Source organism: Trachurus trachurus (assembly GCF_905171665.1).
Source record: "Trachurus trachurus genome assembly, chromosome: 1".
Classification (NCBI taxonomy): Eukaryota; Metazoa; Chordata; class Actinopteri; order Carangiformes; family Carangidae; genus Trachurus; species Trachurus trachurus.
In genome coordinates this window covers 37,627,844-37,648,909 of record NC_139891.1, presented here as the reverse complement: position 1 = coordinate 37,648,909, position 21,066 = coordinate 37,627,844, and the positions used below count along the sequence as shown (strand labels likewise).

The window sequence follows — 21,066 nt, the reverse complement described above, 5'->3', positions numbered from 1 at the left end:
ATTAGCAACCGTTATATGGACATGCACTGCTACGCTGAGACCCCCTGTAACTCAGAGAAGCCACGGAGGACTCTGAAACTTCTCCCAGCCCTTAGTCCACATGAGGGGGAGGAGATAATGAGTGAGAAATTTTAATTTTGGGTGAACTTACAATCCCTTTAATTAAACTAAAAAGCCTGGGAAGCGCCACCGCCGCCTGCTCCGGTGTCCAGATGTTGTTCCTGTCCTGACCAATCTAGATCAGAGAAACGTCCACATCCCAGCTGTCAGGTTCAACATCTGTCTGGATGCGGCCCAGCGGGAAGCTCGCCGCTCGGCGGGGGGAGCGGGGAGCGGGGTGGGGGGTTGGGGGGTTGGATTTGTCCCTGAAGGATTACAGCGGCCTGCAGCTGCACAGACGGCGGCTGTAATTACTCCTCACGTGGCGAGCTGAGTGTGCAGAAATAATATGAGGACCGGGTTCGAGTGCACGGAGGTGCAGGAGCAAAGCATCATGGGAAGAGCCGGAGTTGTCATGACACCACTGATGGAACTCTGGGTAATCCCATTGCCCCGTCTGACACCACGGTCCTTTTCCTCCTCCTCCTCCTCCTCCTCCTCTTCCACACTTTTGTGGCTTCGTTGAAAACAAATGCACATGGAGGAGAGGAGGGTTAGCAACACAGAGGGAAAGCAATCGGGCTTGCATTTCCCCTTTAAAGGGATAGTTCAACATTTTGGCAAATTGGCCCATCACCATAATCCCTATAGTCATAGCAGTAGGTTCGTTACCTTTAATTGTTGGTGCAAGCTATTTTTAGAACGGCGGAGCAGAGCCGTGAGCTGCTCAGGGCTATGCTATGGAGGCTAAGGGAATTTCTTGGTTTCCCTCATCAAACTCATGAAATACACAACCCAACAACTCCAAAACGCTGTCGTGGACAAGTTGTGACCTGCACATTCACCACGCTATGAGATAATAATGGAACGTTACGAGACGGAGTTGTTTTAGAGGTAAATTCATGCAAAACCACTGATGCGCGTTGCCTTCAGGGACAGTTTTTCAGCAAGCAGTCTCTGTATTTACCTTGAAAACGGCTCCATTTCGTAACGTTGTGTTATTATCTCATAGCGTGGTGAATGTGCAGCTCACAACTTGTCTACCAGAGCGTTGTGGAGTTGTTGGATTGTGTATTTGATGAGTTTGATGAGGGAAACCAAGAAATCCCATAATGAGCCTCCGTAGCGTAGCTCTGAGCAGCTCACGGCTCTGCTCCGCCGTTCTAAAAATAGCTTGCACCGACAAATAAAGGTAACAAACCTACTGCTAAGACTATAGGGATTATGGCAATGGGCCAGTTTGCCAAAATGTTGAACTATCCCTTTAAAGCGACTCTGACACAAGAGTTTGACTTGGTGAAAACATCACAAGAGAACAGAAATAAAATAATTTACAAATAAAAAATTAGGCTACATTAATCATCAAATGCTAACCAGCGACTATTAGCCAGTTAGCTTGTTACTGACCTCTGCTGCCTGTGTCTAAACTCACAAAACAAAAACAAAGAGTTGTGCATATCATATAAGAATTGAAACAATCATAATAAGTGTTGAAAACACAAATAATAAAGTTTTCAAATCTTTCTAGCTCGATGTAGCAAGCTAACAAGCTAACAGGCTAACCAACGTCTATTAGCCTGTTGGCTTGTTGTTACTCCTATTAGTGTTAAAAACACGCCAAATAATAACGTTTTTAAAATCTTTTTAGCTCATTTTAACTAACAAGCTAACAGCCAGTAAGTGGCGGGTGACCAACATCTCGTCACCCAAATAGGGGACTGTGACTGTTCCCAAAAACTGGGGACGTCTAGAACCGCCAACATTCCATGTACTCCTAGAATCGCCAAGAGGTCATTTTGACCTCCATTCATTCTAATGCAAAAATGGTAAATGTACTGCATTTATATAGCCATATATATTATATAGCCAGCCAGACACACAGCTCAAAACACTTTATAGTAATACTTCACATTCATATACATATACATACTTTACAAAAAATAACAATAGTGGTTGCTAGGCAACCAATATGGACGACTCTTTAATTTTCTATTTTTCGAACTGTTTGTATATAAAAATTTTTCAAAATTGTTAAAAATTTCTGAATTCATGTCCATCTCTCATGAGAGCAAGGGACTGTCATTGTTATGTTCAATGTTTATGAACTAATGTTCATTTGTTATCTGTTTGACAGCTGTTTTAACTGTTTGACAACTTTTTAATATCTGAACTCGTGTTGTGTTGTGGGATGAGGTCAAAATGACTAAATGACTAAATAACTATCTATCTAACTAACTGACAAACTGAGTGACTAAATGGACATTATTTAGCCCAGATTGCAATGACTGGAAAATCAATTTTATACATTTTTATATACACACACTGTTCGAAAAATAGAAAAATAAAGAGTTGTCTATATTGGTTGCCTAGCAACGAATATTGTTATTTTTTTGTAAAGTATGTGTGTGTATATGAATGTGAAGCATTACTATAAAGTGTTTTGAGCTGTGTGTCTGGCTGGCTATATAATATATATGGCTGTATAAATGCAGTCCATTTACCATTTTTGCATTAGAATGAATGGAGGTCAAAATGACCTCTTGGCGGTTCTAGGTAAAATCACAATTTTTTTCGTTCCCTTTTATACTAGAATCGCGAAAACGCATAAGATGATGTAGAATACACTTTTAGGAAAAGTCATCGACTGGGAGACATAGGGTTTTTACGCAAACAGAGTTACATGCATTTTAAGAAGCGAGAGAGGTCAAAATGACCTCACGGCGGTTCTAGTGTTAAAGCTGTCCCTGCAAATGTCCCCGATTTTGATATCAAGTGGGGAGATAAAAAGTTGTGCACACACTCAAGCTCAAAAATTGTTTTTGCTGGTTGTTTCATCTCTGGTTTTGATTGCAGCTCAAATGTTTAATGCTTGAGATGTTACATGACATAATGAACAGCTCCTGCAGACTAACAGAGTAGCCTAGGCTATTCTTTAATTTTAATGCAGAAGCATTTTGTTGATGAGTTTTTGAGATGAGATTTTGTGGCTTAGTCTTGCTGATGCTGTTGCATGGGAATCAGTTATTCCACATGATTAGGGATAATTTCTTCAGTAGGCCTACATAGAAAGTGACACTTTTCACACAAAATTTGGTTTGACACATAGGGCCCTAGTTTGCTGGCGCAGCGCAGGTGGCGCAAGGTAGCGCAGCCGGTCTAATGCAAGTTTCGACCAGCGCAGCCTAGCGCAAAGTCAGATTGGGAGATTGGCAGATCGCGCTGCGCTGAGATAGGCGTGGCCGCGCAGCAGGGGGAGGCGTCACAGATTCAGCTTGGTGCAGTGGAAGTTTCGTCCGAAAATGTCCCGCCGAAGTTGCGCTGAAAGCTCGCCACCTCCAACCAGGTCTAGTCTCAGCGCAGCGCGGAGCGCAGCAGGTGCAGTGCAAGTTTGGCTGACTGACCTGCAGTGCACATACGTCACCAAGACCTCACAGGCAGATCTCCACAGTTCCAGACACATTTCAATGCAATAAATATCCACAATAACCACTATTTAATGCAACTAACGGAATCAACACGTGAATTTATATCTATATAGATTGTCCCGTCACATCTGACGTCAGATCAAAGCAGAGATCAAAGGCTGTCGGTGCGTAAAGGAAACTCCACCTGAATTAACACAGCAGGGACGAACTGGCACTGAAAAGCAGCTGTGGATGTCCCAAGCAGGACTGAGGGTGGATGACTGCATGTCGCTGCCGTGTTGAGATACCACTCTGCCCTTGTGATGATCGCTTTATTTATTTATTTACTTATTAATTCATAACCGCGTGCGACCGCATCACGCAGCCGTAATGAAAAACAAAACACAAATCATTATCTCTCTTAGTCCACCACAGCCTCGGTATCAGATAGTCAGTATATAGCCTACTACAGTATACTCAGCATCTCTATCACAGAAAAAGAGAAAAAAAGAGACGGACAGAGAGAGAGAGAGAGAGAGGAGGACAGAGAGAGAGAGAGAGGGAGAGAGAGAGAGCTTGTCCTTTACACTGATTTCATCCACATGGTGTGTGTTTATGTTGTGATTAGTGTAGCCTACACCTCTCATCTTATACACAGGGTTTGAATAAATGTGAGTTTCTTTATTAGTTTATTAGTTGTTGTTTCTTAGATTGCGTAGGGGTTCTCAGTGTATCAGATCAATCCTGGTTAAGTATATTAGTAAACTCATTGTTGGTCACTCTGAGCTCGGACCTCCGGGGAAACAGCTGTTTCCTCCGGGGAGAGGTTCGGCCTCTGGCGTCGCTGTTTCCTCCGTCCATGTCAAAGTATAAAATGACAAACTTGCAGCGCGCATCACCCGCCGCGCAGTTAAAGGTGAGGAGAGGAGCTCCTTTGATTGGTGAAGATCTGACTCGGCTGTGTCAAACCCACTCCACGCCTTTCTCTCCTCCTCCTGTCTCCCTTCCGCCCTCTCTCCTCCCTCTTTGCCGTTTGCGCCGGTGGGAGGGACGAGGGGAGGGATTGCGCTGGCGTAAGTCTGACTGCGCGGCCCACCAAACTTGCGAAATGGACCTGGGCCACACCCCGTTGGCGTGGCGAAGCTGCGCTGACGTTAGACTTCACCTGGTCGACGAAACTAGGGCCCATAGTGGCACGTGGTCTGAAAGGTTGAGGAACCTAATGTAGGCCTACAGTAGCACATTTCAAACAGAGGCGATTACATAGAGCAGAAGATTTTGGTTGGTTACTTGTTTTGTGGATTTTTTTGGAGCCAGAAGTGAAACTTATGGCTTGACCTTTTCTTAACACATTGTAAAAATGTCCCTGTTATTTATTTTACCTTATAATGATAACATTTCATGATTTTTGAAGTGAGTGAGTTATTGCTGATCTCCACTTTGGAAAAAACTCAAAACAACACAACAAAGAAACAAAGAGTTGTTGTGAACATTATATGAGAACTGAAACAGTCATATTTAGTGTTGACAGACATTTTACACTCAAACATCAAACATCTCTAGCAGCTGTTTGTCTGTGTGTAACGACCTGAGAGTTCAGCGGCGACTTTAAATCCTGGGATTGGAGGCGCGTTGAGGATTTAGAGTCGGAGCCGGAGACGATTCTGCTGATTTGAGTTTGATGCAGGGAGGAAAATCAAGATTTAGCTTCATCAGGCTGCTGAGAAAAGCTGCTGAGAGTCTGATGAAAAGCTGCATCATCATCTGATACTGGTGTCAGTGACAAAAACACTGAGCCCACAGGGAATTAGGTCGTTTAACCATCTCCTCTTTAATTACCAAATGTTTTAATTAGCCTACATGATCCAACACTTTGATCGGCTGTTTGAGTTGAAGCTGCATCTTCCTCCATCTGACAAGGACCAGGAACGAAAGTAGGCCTAACGCTTTTCAGATAGACGTCTTTTTAAAAGATAACATGACAGACACAAACTAATTTTTGTTGTGATGAACAACTCACATGTGTGCTCTATCAATCTCAGGTATTATTTTGTCCAAATGTGGAACGACTTTGCTATAATTTGACTCTGTTGGGGAGCTTTGCTTGAGAGCAGACGCTTCACTCCTTTGCTCTCCGCTTCACTCTCTCTTTTCTTTTTCCATTGCAATCTTTTCCTTTTGAAATTTATTTGTATTTTTTCCTGGATACCTACATATCACTGGGAGCCTAATTTATGATAGTTACTGGAGGCTACGACTGTTTTTTAAACTGTTTTACCCTGAGAGTGTGGCTTATCAGCAGCAAAACCCGGCACTGTTGTGACCGGGATTGAGGAGCTCAGCTAACAGAAGCTAATTAGCAGCAAGATGCCTCCCTTTTCCACGGAGGACTACCACAAACTGCTCCAGAAGATAGCAGTACTGGAAACAAAAATGCATCGGCTCGAAGTGAACGTGGAGATAAATGGACAATATGGAAATGATACTACTCTGCCGATATTCCAAAACAGTGAAAGGGAGCAGGCTAACACAAGGCTAACGGGCACAACCAAGGCACGGCCGGAGCCAGGTGTAAATGGGAGTAAATCAAACAGTGCTCCCTGGAACTCTCTTGGTGCAAAGCCAAAGCACCACAAAATACCTCCCTCAAACATGGGAAGACGATTATCAGGCAGAACTCAGCACCCGGAGATGGATTACGACACCGAGTGGCCTGCACTGCCATCACACAGGACTGTCTCCTCAACCCCAAAACCACGGACAAAACAACCACGGACCAAGGCTACGAGCAAACTGCCCCAAGACACAGGGATTCTACTTGTGAACAGATATGCTCCACTTTCACAGGACCCAGACTCCCCAAAAGAAGGCTCATCTCCCAGGACCAGAGAAAGGTATGAGGCTAAATCTGATGCTAAAGGGCTACAGAGAGAGCTAACCACTGGGCCTCAAACACTGATAGTGGGTGACGGAGCTGTGAATGACATAAAACGCTTTTGCAACAAGAACAACACCAAGGTACTGTGTTTTCCCAATGACATGGTGTCTGATGTCTCAAAAAAGATCCTGAAGATTGTTGCTGAGCATCCAACATTGAAATCGCTCATCATACACACAGGAGCCCTTGATGTTGTGAAGCAACAATCAGAGCTATTAAAACAAGACTTCATGGAACTGATAAACAAAGTTCAGTGTTCAAATACTGAGGTGTTTTTCAGTGGACCTCTGCCAACAGTTCGGCGAGGAGATGAGAGATTCAGCAGGCTGATGATGCTGAACAGATGGCTTAAAGATACATGTACTGCTCAATCACTGAACTTTATTGACAACTTCAACATCTTTTGGGAACGCAGGCACCTCTTTAAGGCAGATGGATTTAGCCTTAACAAGTCAGGAGTACAGCTGCTAAGTGCCAACATCTTTTACTTTTTGCGTCAGGCACCAGCAGTCCCTGTCAAGGACAAGGGACAAAACAATCCAAAACAGCAGATAAGACAGCGCTCTGGTGAGGGTGCTGAGATAAGGATTGACAACGGAGGACAGCAGACTCAGAAAGAACCTGCAACGTCATCATCATCTGCACCCCAGCAACTGGATCATCCACCAGCCCCAACAGCGTCATCATCTGCACCCCAACAAGTGGATTATCCACCAGCCCCAACAACGTCATCATCTGCACCCCAACAACTGGATTATACACCAGCCCCAACAGCGTCATCATCTGCACCCCAACAAGTGGATTATCCACCAGCCCCAACAACACAACACGAGGAGTCTCCCTTAGCCCCAAAAGCCCCAAAAGGAGAGTCTCCCCCGGCCCCAACAGGAGACTCCCAACATTCAACCCCCCGGACCCCATCCAGCCCCCAACTCTCTTCATCTAGTCTTGACTCCCCATTTCTGGATTTCCCTGACAGGATGAAGAGCTTCATCACTAGTGGAATCCAACTAACACCACGCCAGGGTCTCACATTTTCCCCCATTAACCCCCCACATCGTCCACCCCCTCCCATTCCACCGCGTCAGAAACAACCCTCGACCAAAAGCAACCGAGCCCCCCCACTTCCTCTGAATCATCATATCATTGAGTCTGAATGATATGTGCCGGGTCCAGGCTGCAATACTGATATCAAGAATGCTCTTTCCCAGGAAAAGTCAGGGCCCTATGGAGTTCAGGCAGCTTTCTCAATCCCTGTGGTGACGGGTAACAGAAAAGTGATCAAACTGGTGAGAAATAAAAAGGGTTCAATTAAATCTACCAATCTAGTGAGTATAGCTTGTCAGCCTCGAAACTCACCAGTGTCTCCTGTTATCTCCACAAGGTTAGCGCTACTTAATATAAGATCACTAGCCAACAAATCCTTGTTAGTAAATGACATCATTATGACCTATAATCTAGACTTCTTACTTCTTAGTGAAACATGGCTAACTGAATGTAGCTGTGCTACCATTCTCAATGAGGCTGCACCAACAAATTTCAGTTTTATGAATAAGTGTCGAAGTGTTAAGAAAGGCGGGGGAGTTGCTGCCATTTTTAAATCTGTATTTCAGTGCAAGGAAACTATATTTGGTGATTTTAGCTCTTTTGAATACCTCTGTTTTTTAGTAAAGGGGGATCCAAAAGTTCTCTTCCTAATTATTTACAGACCACCAAGATACCCAGGAAAATTCTTTGATGAGTTTGCCGAACTGCTGTCAGTTATCTGCACTGACTACAACTTTTTTATCATAACAGGGGATTTTAACATTCACATTGACAATAACATGGACACAAATGCCAAAGAACTTTGCTCTCTTCTTGACACTTTTGGCCTCTCCCAACATGTGAAAGGGCCCACACACACCCGAGGCCACACTCTGGATCTGGTTATCTCTAGAGGTGTTGACATTACTTCTGTTGATATCAAGGACTTGGCTCTTTCTGATCATTTCTGTGTGTTCTTTGACTTACAGATAACTCCGGACATGCAGTTACCCTCTGTATCTGTTAGGAAAAGGTTCATAAATGAGAATACCAGTGTTAAGTTTATGGAGGCTATAGTCATGTCACCAACTGTGAGTGCAGAGACAGTTGATGAACTCCTGGATAATTTCAACTGCAAAATCTCAAATGTCATTGATACCATTGCACCTTTTAAAACTAAGATGACCTTGACCAGACAGAGAACACCATGGAGGAACACTTTGATGGTAAAGGCTCTGAAAACAGAATGCAGGAAAGCTGAGCGTAAATGGAGGAAAACTAAACTTCAAATCCACAATGACCTCTACAAACAAAGTCTTTATAATTTTAACCATGGTTTATTCAAGGCTAGACAGCAACACTTTAATGAAATGATTAATAAGAACATCAATAACACTCGTGCTCTGTTTGCTATGGTTGATAAGCTTACAACCCCCCCAAAAGAGATAGCTTCAGAACTCTTTTCCACAGAAAAATGCAATGAATTTGCTTACTTTTTCAATGAAAAAATCAAATCCATAAGGCTAAATATCAACACAAATCAGCAAAATAATACAATGATGCAATCCCTAAAATCACCTAGGAATAAATCAACTGTAATATCAGAGTTTAATACAGTTGACCAAAAAACCTTAGAAGAAACAGTTCAGCATCTTAAAACATCGACATGTTGTCTTGACACAATACCATCTGACTTTTTTAAAACTATTATAAGCTCTGTCCAAACAGATCTGCAGCAAATAATAAATTGCTCACTTCAATCAGGCACGTTTCCTAAACCCCTGAAAGTAGCTGCCATCAAGCCACTCTTAAAAAAGAGAACATTGGATACTACCATTTTAACCAATTACAGACCCATCTCAAATCTTCCCTTTATAGCCAAGATCGTTGAGAAAGTGGTTTTTAATCAACTCAGCAACTTCTTGAACTCCAGTGGACTCTTTGACAAATTTCAATCAGGCTTCCGACCTCACCACAGTACAGAAACAGCTCTGATTAGAGTGTTAAATGACATAAGGCTGAACACTGACTCAGGCAAGGTGTCAGTTCTGGTCATGTTGGATCTCAGTGCTGCGTTTGACACTGTGGATCACAGTATACTGCTGGACAGGTTGGAAACCTGGGCAGGACTCAGCGGGACAGTCCTAAAATGGTTCAGGTCCTACTTAGAGGAACGGAGTTATTTTGTGACCATTGGTAGTTATCAATCTGATCGAGTGGCTATGACATGTGGAGTTCCTCAGGGGTCAGTCCTTGGACCCCTTCTGTTTAACCTGTATATGCTGCCTTTGGGTCAAATTCTACAGAACTCTAATGTCAACTATCATAGTTATGCAGATGACACACAGATATATCTTGCACTGTCTCCAGATGATTGCAGTCCAATAGAGTCATTATGTCACTGTTTAGAGCAAGTCAAAAATTGGATGAGCCAAAATTTCCTTCAGTTGAATCAAGAAAAAACTGAGGTCATTGTTTTTGGAAATAAAGAGAAGAGGGTTGCTGTCAGTAAACACCTTGAGTCACTGTCTTTAGAAACTAAAGACCAAGTCCGAAACCTTGGCGTGCTGATAGACTCAGATCTGACCTTCAACAGCCATATCAAATCAGTCACCAAATCAGCCTTTTATCAACTTAAGAACATATCCAGAATTAAGGGTTTTATGTCCCAAACTGATCAGGAGAAGCTGATTCATGCTTTTATCTCCAGTAGACTAGACTACTGTAACGGTCTTCTGACTGGTCTCCCCCAAAAAAGTATCAAACAGCTGCAGCTCATTCAGAACGCTGCAGCTCGAGTTTTAACCAGAACAAAGAGATCAGATCACATCACCCCGGTTCTTAAGACCTTACACTGGCTCCCAGTCAGCTACAGAATAGATTTTAAAGTTCTGCTACTGGTTTACAAATCACTTAATGGTTTAGGTCCAGAATATATGAATGACATGTTAGTAGAGTATAAACCCAGTAGAGCTCTGAGATCTACTGACTCAGGTCAGATAGTGGAGCTCAGAGTTCAGACCAGACATGGTGAAGCAGCATTTAGCTGTTATGCTGCACACAAGTGGAACAAACTACCAGCAGAACTGAAATCAGCCCCAACTGTGAGCACTTTTAAATCCAGGTTAAAAACATTTCTCTTTTCATGTGCTTATAGCTGAGAACTTAAAACTTTATCTTTTATTTGCTCTTGCTTTTAACTCTGTTTTTAGTATTTTGTTTGTTTTTATTCTGTCTTAAGCTTCTTCTTTTTTTTAATGTTTTGTCTTTATGTAAAGCACATTGAGTTGCCTTGGTATGAAATGCGCTATATAAATAAAGATGCCTTGCCTTGCCTTGCCTTGCCTTGCCTTTAAACAGAAGTCGTGCATTGCCGGCTCTTGACCATCTGTTGAATGAATGAAAATGTGTTTATTTCGGTCAGGTCATTCAAAGTTAAACTGTTGTTATAGATGTTGTGAAATGTGTTATTTTACTGTATTTTATATTATTTAATCTCTATAACAGAATAAAGAGTGTTGAAGATTTTTAAAATAGGAAATAGGCTAATCATGTTGCGCTACCACAACATGAAAAATTGTGAAACATATGAATGCAACATTATAACAACACTCATATAAAATATATTACATGAAAAAATAAAGCAAAAATGATAATGTTACACGTCAAGAGTTTAAGTCAGTGACTCGGTAGGCTATTGGAAAATGGCTAGCCTAGCTGGTTAGCATGCTAACTTCAGTTTAGAGGAAAATTAGTGTGAAAAACTGAATTACTAAAACATGTTGTTTTTCTCAGTGGAGACAGTTAGAGAGTAAATGAATCAAGTTTTTATTTTATTTTATCACATATTGTTGAGATTAATGCTAACTTTAGCTTTTTAGCACTAGCCAACACTTAGCATATATAGTTTACAGCTCCACCTGACTAACACTGATGCCCTGAGCTTCCATACAGTAAAACGTGCCGACTAATCTGGTGTTTAATCCGTCCTATAGATATTTAATCCAACAAAAAAAAAAGAACCTCCTCAGGTATTTTCCCTCTCATGCAATATTTCAATGAGGATTAACATACGGCGACTGCACGCCACACAATCACAACTGCATCTGTTTTCAAACACACACACACGCAAACAGTGCAGATGTGCAGCGTCTTCTCGTGCAGATGTGCAGACCTCATAAAAATCTTACTGAAAATCCACAGTCTGCAGAAAATAAGAGTTTAAACTAAAAGTGCACTGCAAAAACCTCAAAATCTTTCCAAGAATATTTGTCTAATTTCTAGTCAAAACTACAGTAATCTCTCTCCACTTAAAATAAGACTCATCACCTAAAAATTAACTTGTTTTTAGATCATTTTCACTTGAAATAAGTAGAAAAATCTGCCAGTGAAAGCAGGATTTTTGTGCTTGTAATAAGAAAGAAAAACTTGCTCCACTATCAGATTTTTCTATTTATTTCAAGTGAAAATCTGCTTGAAGTAAAATGTGTCAAAAACAAGCTACTTTTTATGTGATGAGTCTTATTTTAGGTAAAATTAGATTTGTTTTGACTAGAAATGACATTTTTGACTGGAAATAGGACAAATATTCTTAGGTAAGATTTTGAGTTTTTGCAGTGAGTGCAAACAAATCCTAGTGGGTGTTTTTGTTTTTGTTGTTGAATTGTGTTTATCATCACATTAAAAAGTGTTTTTGTGAAGCAAATTTATTATGTTGTATGTACTGATATGTAACTGTGTGTTCAAGATAGATCTATAGATAGAATGATAGATAGAACGATAGATAGATAGATAGATAGATAGATAGATAGATAGATAGATAGATAGATAGATAGATAGATAGATAGATAGATAGATAGATAGATAGATAGATAGATAGATAGATAGATAGATAGATAGATTGTCGTGATGTAACAGATGTGTAATTTTACTATCAGTGTGGTTTTTTTTCCTCAAGTCAGTGCTCCACGTGCCTGAGGTTTGATATGAGGAGGAGCCCCGCCCCTTTCTGTCACCGAGTCTTACTGACACACACACACATGCACACACACACACACACACACACACACACACACACACACACACACACACACACACACACACACACACACACACACACACACACACACACACACACACACACACACACACACACACACACACACACACACACACACACACTGTTATAGGGCAGCAGCTCTAAATCCTGGTCATTGGCCTGAATCCTGTTGCTCTGCAGCTGCATGTGTGAGCATGTGAGCAGCTGCTTATGAGCTGCTGGCCCCTCCCACCAAGGATAACCCCACCCAACCCACCCCATCTATCTACCCCATCTAACCCCCCCCACCCCACCCTCCACCCTCTGCTCTGTTTACTCCTGAAACCTCTGGATCAGCAGCTGGAGGCTTCAGTCCATCAGCATCTCTTTACTCCACAGACACACTTTCCTCCTCCTCCTCCTCCACCTCCACCTGTTGCCATGCGGTCGCTGCTGGAGAGCAGCTGGATGCGGTTCGGACCGGCCGGCCGGGGGTCCTACGACTGGGTCACAGGGTCGCCCTCAACCTCCGAGAAGCAGGTGTGTGGAGTTTTATTATAACTGTAAAAAAAAAAAAAAAAAAATGAAACTGCTTTATTGCATCACATATGCATACCAGTATGGATAGATATGGATAGAGTATACTAAATAGTAGGCTATATGTATATATGGCAAAAACAGCCATGCAGCTCTCTGTGTTTCTGGACCTTTCTGTCACATCACATGACCTTCATCAGTAGATGGAGTTTCACTGTTTATCTCTTTGTTTGGTCCGAGCACTGGGAGTTATTTTACATTTGAAGATCATTGTTGATTTTGACTAAATGAACCTGTCGATGGAAGTTAACAATGTTAGAAGTGAAAATTGAGGCTATTTATATTTGTTAAATTAATATTAATATCATATATTTAAATTTCCTTTTGTTATGTTTGATACATATCAATAAGTGGTGTTTTTTTATGTTCAATATCTCATTTTTAACCTATTATTCAATATATAAAGTCTGTTGCCATGGTCAAAACTAAATGACATTTCACAGTTTATCCTCCTGAACACTATACACCTGCTGTCTGCTCCACTGCTCCATACAGTTGTGTAGTCGTAGTGGTTTATTGTTCTTTTATTCAGATTCCCATCAGTGGTGCAGCAGCTCCACTTCATTGGATCCACACACAACAATCAAACAGAAAAATAATAAACAAATAGAATCTATAAATTAGACATAAATCTGAATTTGTTTCAAATATTAGTGTTTAAAAGTGATTTTTTGCTCCAGCTGTGGTGGTTCAGTCAGTGTTTCCACATCATTTACCTGTAGGTAGCTCAACAACCTCTCCTTTTACCCCTGGACATTTTAGTTCACCTCTCACACTTTCCCAACTCCCCCGGGGTCAAATGAAAGGTCACTGGGGCCTGATTTTTGGCAAGGAGGTGTATCTTTGGGTAAACTCTGGATGTCCCAAATTTCTGAATGAAAGTCCATTTTTTGGACTCGTAATGCATTTTAACAACATCCATGACAAAAATATCCACCTCCGCCTATGGGTTTTTTAATGTATTTTAATGTTTAAAAAAATGTAACTAACAGATATCACCATGAAACTTCCCAAGTTTAACACTTACATTAAGACAAATATTTTTTGTATTACAAGTTTTGTCAAATTTTATGTTTAAATATGTAAATGAGGCAATATCTAATGAAATATGCGCTAATTTGCATACATTTCCAGAACTGAAATCTGAACAATGGATAAAGCTACTTTCAAAATTCTTGTTTTATTTTGTTGACATATTAGAGTCAGAAGTTTTCACCGAGGAGATTTTGGATATCTCTTTTTATCACTCTGTAAATGAGAAAATACTGTCACCAGCCCTAAAGCCCATAGAGCCCTATAGAAATCATGTGTTTTTGCAGCAAAAACAACTGGCCAGGAAGGGGTTAAACATTTTGAAACCCATGTCAAAAGTGATTTTCATGTTTAGTCAAGAGTATCACAAATATTTTGGGAGTAACTGATGTCTAAATTTTGTCCAGGGGTCATGGATGTGGTAAAAAATTGAGGGATTTAAACACTGCACTGACAAAATGAGCTGAGTCGCCTCTGAACAGGTTTTTTTTCTTCGTTTTATTTAATCCAAATGTTTTCCCTCCTTTATTGAAGAGCTAACGTGACAAAAACTGAAGAACAGTCTGACGTGCGACTCTTCTGTAACTCTGTTCATGCACCGAGCGCTCCGGCGGCCATGTTGCTGTTTACAAAACACCACTTTCAGTCTGCGTCTCGTTCGTTCCCTTGAGAGTCCCGCTCTAAGCCTTCGCATTAAGTCTCAGACACTTTGTGCCGAGAGCCGTCGGTCGGGTGACACTCAGACGGATTGAGTATTAAAACTGTCCGGTGCTGCTGGGTCAACCAACCAACCAACCAACCAGGCAGCATTAACTAATTGCTAGAAAACAGCTGGAGCGGCGCGGCCCGGCCCGGTCTGGCCCGGCCTTCTTGTCGGGATCAAACAGTCTCGGGGTGTTTAATGCTGCAGATTTACGAGGTCACGCTCAGTCTGACTGGAACCAAAGAGCTACGAACAGAGAGACTAGAGTGAATTAAAGTGCTGCACATCACTGACTCACTGCAAAAATTCAAAATCTTTCCAAGAATATCTGTCTTATTTCTTGTCAAAATGTCTCATTTCTGGTCAAAACTAATCTCTCTTCACTTAAAATAAGACTCATCACCTAAAAATGAACTTGTTTTCAGACAGTTTTCACTTGTTTCAAACTAATTTTCAATTGAAATAAGTAGAAAAATCTGCCAGTGAAAGCAAGTTTTTTGTGCTTGTAATAAGAAAGAAAAACTTGATCCACTGTCAGATTTTTCTACTTATTTGAAGTGGAAAATTTGCTTGAAAAAATTAAAAAGTGTCTGAAAACAAGCTACTTTTTAAATGTGATGAGTCTTATTTGAAGTATAATGAGATTTATTTTGACTAGAAATGACATTTTGACTAGAAATAAGACAAATATTCTTGGTAAGATTTTGAATTTTTGCAGTGTAGAGAGTGTCCACAAACTTTTGTCCACATTAATGATCTACAGTGTTTTTATCTTTATTGTTTTTCCACAGGTAGGTATCAATCTGACTGCACATCACTGACTCACTGCAAAAATTCAAAATCTTTCCAAGAATATCTGTCTTATTTATTGTCAAAATGTCTCATTTCTGGTCAAAACTAATCTCTTTCCACTTAAAATAAGATTCATGACCTAAAAATCAACTTGTTTTTAGATCATTTTCACTTGTTTCAAACATTTTTTCACTTGAAATAAGTAGAAAAATCTGCCAGTGAAAGCAAGTTTTTTGTGCTTGTAATAAGAACAAGCCCCACTATCAGATTATTTCAAGTGAAAATCTGCTTGAAAGAAGTAAAAAGTGTCTAAAAACAAGCTACTTTTTAATGTGATGAGTCTAATTTTAGGTATAATGAGATTTGTTTTGACTAGAAATAAGACAAATATTCTTGGTAAGATTTTGAGTTTTTGCAGTGCTGACTGACTGGGTTACATGCTGTCATTCCGACATCCCACCATTTCTATAAACTATAAACTGTTTTCTTGTCTGTAACAACATCTCTGTCCCGTCTGTCCGTCCTGGGTGAGGGATCCCTCCTCTGTTGCTCACCCTGAGCTTTCTCAGATTTTTCCCTGTTTAAAGGGTTTCCATGGAGTTTTTCCTCAGTGGATGTGAGGGTCTAAGGACAGAGGATGTTGTTGTGATGCCATGTAAAGCCCTTTGAGACAAACTGTTTGTAAAAACGGGCTATACAAATAAAATTGCCTTGCCTTTAACACAAACATCTACCTTTATACTGATAGTTCACCCAAAATTTAAATTTCACTCATTATCTACTCCCCCTCATGTGGACTAAGGGCTGGGAGAAGTTTCAGAGTCCTCCGTGGCTTCTCTGAGTTACAGGGGGTCTCGGCGTAGCAGTGCATGTCCATATGACGGTTGCAGATGGATACCAACTGTCTTCGTAACAAAAAGACACACCAAAAAACATCCAAATACCTCCATGCTGCTCGTATGTAATGTCCGTCTTAGTCCTTAGTCCACATGAGGAGGAGGAGATAATGAGGGAAATTTCAATTTTGGGTGAACTATCCTTTTAACACAAACATCTACCTTTATACTGTATGGAGCTTTAATACAAACATCTTTAATACAAACGTCTACCTTTATACAGTGTTATTATTATTATTTTTTTTATTATTTATTTAAAAATGACAGTGTGCAGTGACATTAATTATTGAGAAAAATAAAAAGATAGCTGCACCAGATTTAGCGGAGCCGCTAATTTTCATCTGTAGTCCTCTGGGGAAATGGGGTAACATGGGGTACTTAAATAAATATAACAAGGATTTTGACAAACAAACGATTGCGACAAACATGCGGCAATTAGAAAGACTACGTAAATACACAACAACATGACAAGCCTACCTGAAGTGCGCTAAGATGTTTCTAAGTAATTAAATGAGTAAAGTATTCAAGTGAAATAAATAAGTAATCAAGTGCATTTTTCATTTCATTTATTAGTTTATTTCATAGGGACAGTGCACCACTAATCAACAGAGTTAAAAGAAAAACTGTAAGTGGGCCAGAGTTAGCCAACAAGGCTAGGGTTGGGTTTTACATAAAGTGCAGAGTATTCAAGTACATAGAATATCACAAAGTGCTCATTGATCAGTGCAATTAAAGTGCAAGGAAGAAGAAAGGACCAAAAATTGAGCTCCACAGGGATGGGGCTATTATAGAACCTAGAGATACTTGACGTCTCACTTGGGGACCGTAGATTAATCCTCCTCTTGCTCACTAACAGGGCCACAACTGGAACGAGTTGAACCTGGGAGAGGACGGGAAGTCTGAGCTGGTGGTCTACGTGGTCCTTCCCGTGGTCTCGGTCCTCCTGCTCCTCCTGCTGGTCGGCCTGCTGGTCTACCGCCGGTGCGGGTCCCGGTGGTCCCGCAGCAAGCTGAGTCTGGCCGGCATCATCGCCCTGGACCTGCAGGACACGGAGAGCAGCAGCGCCGAGGAGTTCCTCTCCTCGCTGACCCGGAACGCCGAGCGCCACACCAGCACCAGCTCGGACGGGTCGGACGGCGTCTTCGTGATGGTCTACCTGCCCCCGCCCTACGAGGAGACCCTCACCAAGATCACGCGGGCCGCCAGCCTCTCCAGCTCCAAGGACGTGGAGTCCATGAAGATAGAGGACCTGGAGGCCAAGCTGTGTCCGGAGCTCAGGGCCAGCGGCCAGTATCAGTATGTGTGACGACGTGGAGCTCATATCAGGCTGCAGTGTGAAAACTAAGACTTTATAACTCCAATATTTGGTGTTTTTGATAAAAGGGATACACTCATTATCTCCTCCCCCTCATGTCAACTAAGAGCTGGGAGAAGTTTCAGAGTCCTCCGTGGCTTCTCTGAGTTACAGGGGGGCTCTTTGTCCATATAATGGTTGTCAATGGATACCAACTGTCTTCGTGACAAAAAGACACACCAAAAAACATCCAAATACCTCCATGCTGCTCGTATGTAATGTCCCTCTTGTATTGAAGCCCCAACATGAGAAATTGTTCCGAAAAAAATTAAATAAGTCTATATTTTAAGCTTGTTTGTAGCGGAAGCTCCCAGTGTCTCAGTTCACTGCTCTTCCTGTATGACCGGAGGAACAATTTCTCATGTCGGGGCTTCAATACAAGAGGGACATTACAGACGAGCAGTATGGAGGTATTTGGATGTTTTTTGGTGTGTCTTTTTGTTACGAAGAAAGTTGGTATCCATTGACAACCATTATATGGACAAATACTGCTGTGTGGACCCCCCCGTAACTCAGAGAAGGAACGGAGGACTCTCACAGCTTTTAGTCGACATGAGGATGAGTAGATAATGAGTGAAATTTGAATTTTGGGTGAACTATCCCTTTAACTTGGTAACCCTTTAATTTACAGGCCGCCAATTACGTGATAATGTCTAGAAATGGCCTAGAAAGAATGGCAAATTACATAGTAATGTCAAGAAATATCGCCAAGGAATAATGATTGATTGTGTAGAAATAGCCCAGAAATAATGGTCAATAAAAGACTTGGTGGCCTTTCCCAAAAGGTTCAAACCATGAAAAGCATGTGTAATCTTTTGATTTTATAAAAAAAAACATGACACTATGAAATTGACCGTTATTTCTTGGCTATTTCTTGACATTACTACACAATTAATTGTTATTTCTTGAAATTACTACACAATTAATTGTTATTTCTTGGCTATTTGTTGACATTACTACACAATTAATTGTTATTTCTTGACATTACTACACAATTAATTGTTATTTCTTGGTTATTTCTTGACATTATTACAGAATTAGCAGCCTGTAAAGGGTTACCAATAACTTTGTTGTCTGTAAATTGTAATTATTTAAGTATCACTCAACTCAACAGCGTCCGACCCTCTGTTAGCAGCATGTATAGTTTTGGTTCAGTCTCATCTTCCAGCTGCAGACAAACTGACTGAGCGCGGAGCAGCTGGCCAACACCAACACCGACCTGCTGGGACGTATCACTGACCGGCAGGTGGACACACACACCTGAGTCACAGTGGGGTGTGTGAACAGGCCTCTGTCTGTGTGTGTGGTGTCAGTCTCTTCTGGAGCTTTTCTGCCCCCTAGTGTCCAAACTAGTGTCAATAAAAAGAAAATCTGTTTTTAAAATGAGTCGTATGAATCATTTCACCTGCACTGACTTGATAACAACTTGATTTTGAGACAGCGAAACAACTGAAATGACTGGAAGCAACAGTTTTAATTATTTACATTTAACCTACGGTGGCCTTGAGGGGTCAACGCCCTGCAACTGAAGACACAACACAAACGTGCTACAAATTAGTAAAATAGCTTGAGCTGCAAACACTCAGAACACAACAGAGGTGAAATACAATGTCATTTTAATAATAATTGTCATTATTATTATTTTATTATAGCTCTACTGAAACGGTTAAAGGGACAGTATGTGAGATTTACCCCCATCTAGCGGTGCGGTTGCATGTCGGCACGTATTCTTGCTGTTGCGTTTACGTAAACTCGGGCAGAAGTCAGAAAAACAACACACGCTGCATGTATCAGGATAAACAAGCCTCTATGTAAACAAACGGTCCGCCAGCACGAGGCAAAACAATACAGGCGTGACAATATGTTGTCATGGTGATGTCGTATTGTTTACCTGACCCACGTTTTACCGGCTTTCTCTCGTCGAGTAAAATAACATCCAGTTGGTTTGCCGACGGCGTCACTCACGGCGTCATTCAGGTGTCTGACTGCACCTGAAGGCAACACCAGTGCCTCCGTCCTTCCTCACACTAGCTACACGGTGGTGACAGTTTTAACAGGCGCTGTCTGGAAAACTTTCTCCCCGAGCCGAGAAGCTCCGGCGGCGAGTTTGAGGTTACTTACAGCCACGGTGACACTGAACGTAAAACATGGCGATTCAACATGGCAGAGAAGGTTCGGTGAACCCCCCCCTGTATGTTTGTAACGACTTGTAACATCTCATTCTAAGGTACGAGAAAGCGCTCGTTTGTATGCGGGCGCGATTCCACTTCAGTGAAATACGTATTTATGAAAGCGATATTTGATTTTTGTCAATAAAAAGCCAATAAAGTCCCATACTGTCCCTTTAAGATTTTTTTTTTTTACTATATTACTCTTAAAGGGATAGTTCAACATTTTGGCAAATTGGCCCATTGCCTTAATCCCTATAGTCATAGCAGTAGGTTTGTTACCTTTATTTGTCGGTGCAAGCTATTACGTAATAGAACGGCGGAGCAGAGCCGTGAGCTGCTCAGAGCTACGCTACAGAGGCTCATTATGGGATTTCTTGGTTTCCCTCATCAAACTCATCAAATACACAATCCAACAACTCCACAACGCTCTGGTGGACAAGTTTTTTTTACCTCGAATTTCCCTCTAAAACAACTCTGTGTGGTAACGTTGTGTTATTATCTCATAGCGTGGTGAATGTGCAGGTCACAACTTGTCCACCAGAGCGTTGTGGAGTTGTTGGATTGTGTATTTGATGAGTTTGATGAGGGAAACCAAGAAATTCCATAATGAGCCTCCGTAGCGTAGCTCTGAGCAGCTCACGGCTCTGCTCCGCCGTTCTAAAAACAGCTTGCACCGACAATTAAAGGTAACGAACCTACTGCTATGCTGCTACAGGGATTATGGCAATGGGCCAATTTGCTAAAATGTTGAACTAACCCAGTGCATTCACACTGGAACCTTTATTTTTGTTGCGTCCAACAAGTTTACATATTGAATCAATGCAAACGGGCGACTGAGCGATTATTCCCCTCTGAGTCCGGGGTTAGCTGTTATCAACACCCGGGGTCTGTAGGTTGACCTACTGATTGTCGGTGCAACCTATGAGATAATAACACAAATCGCCTGAGCGATTAATCGCTCAGGCGAAAAATCGCTGGGGCTCCGAGCGACAGCGACAGAGCGAAAAATCACTCAT

General features: G+C 41.5%; 2 protein-coding genes across 2 annotated transcripts in view; both read left to right on the top strand.

Moving 5' to 3' along the window:
• The window catches only part of LOC310985743 (uncharacterized protein), a 204,856-nt gene that overhangs the window by 98,804 nt on the left and 84,986 nt on the right, over nt 1-21,066 (top strand). The gene's annotated exons all lie outside the window — the stretch shown is intronic.
• Nucleotides 12,947-17,831, top strand: smim28 (small integral membrane protein 28; the record flags this gene model as incomplete). Its single annotated transcript, XM_083980749.1, has 2 exons — nt 12,947-13,045; nt 17,382-17,831. 2 exons carry the CDS (start codon nt 12,947-12,949, stop codon nt 17,829-17,831), a joined length of 549 nt encoding a protein of 182 aa, XP_083836875.1.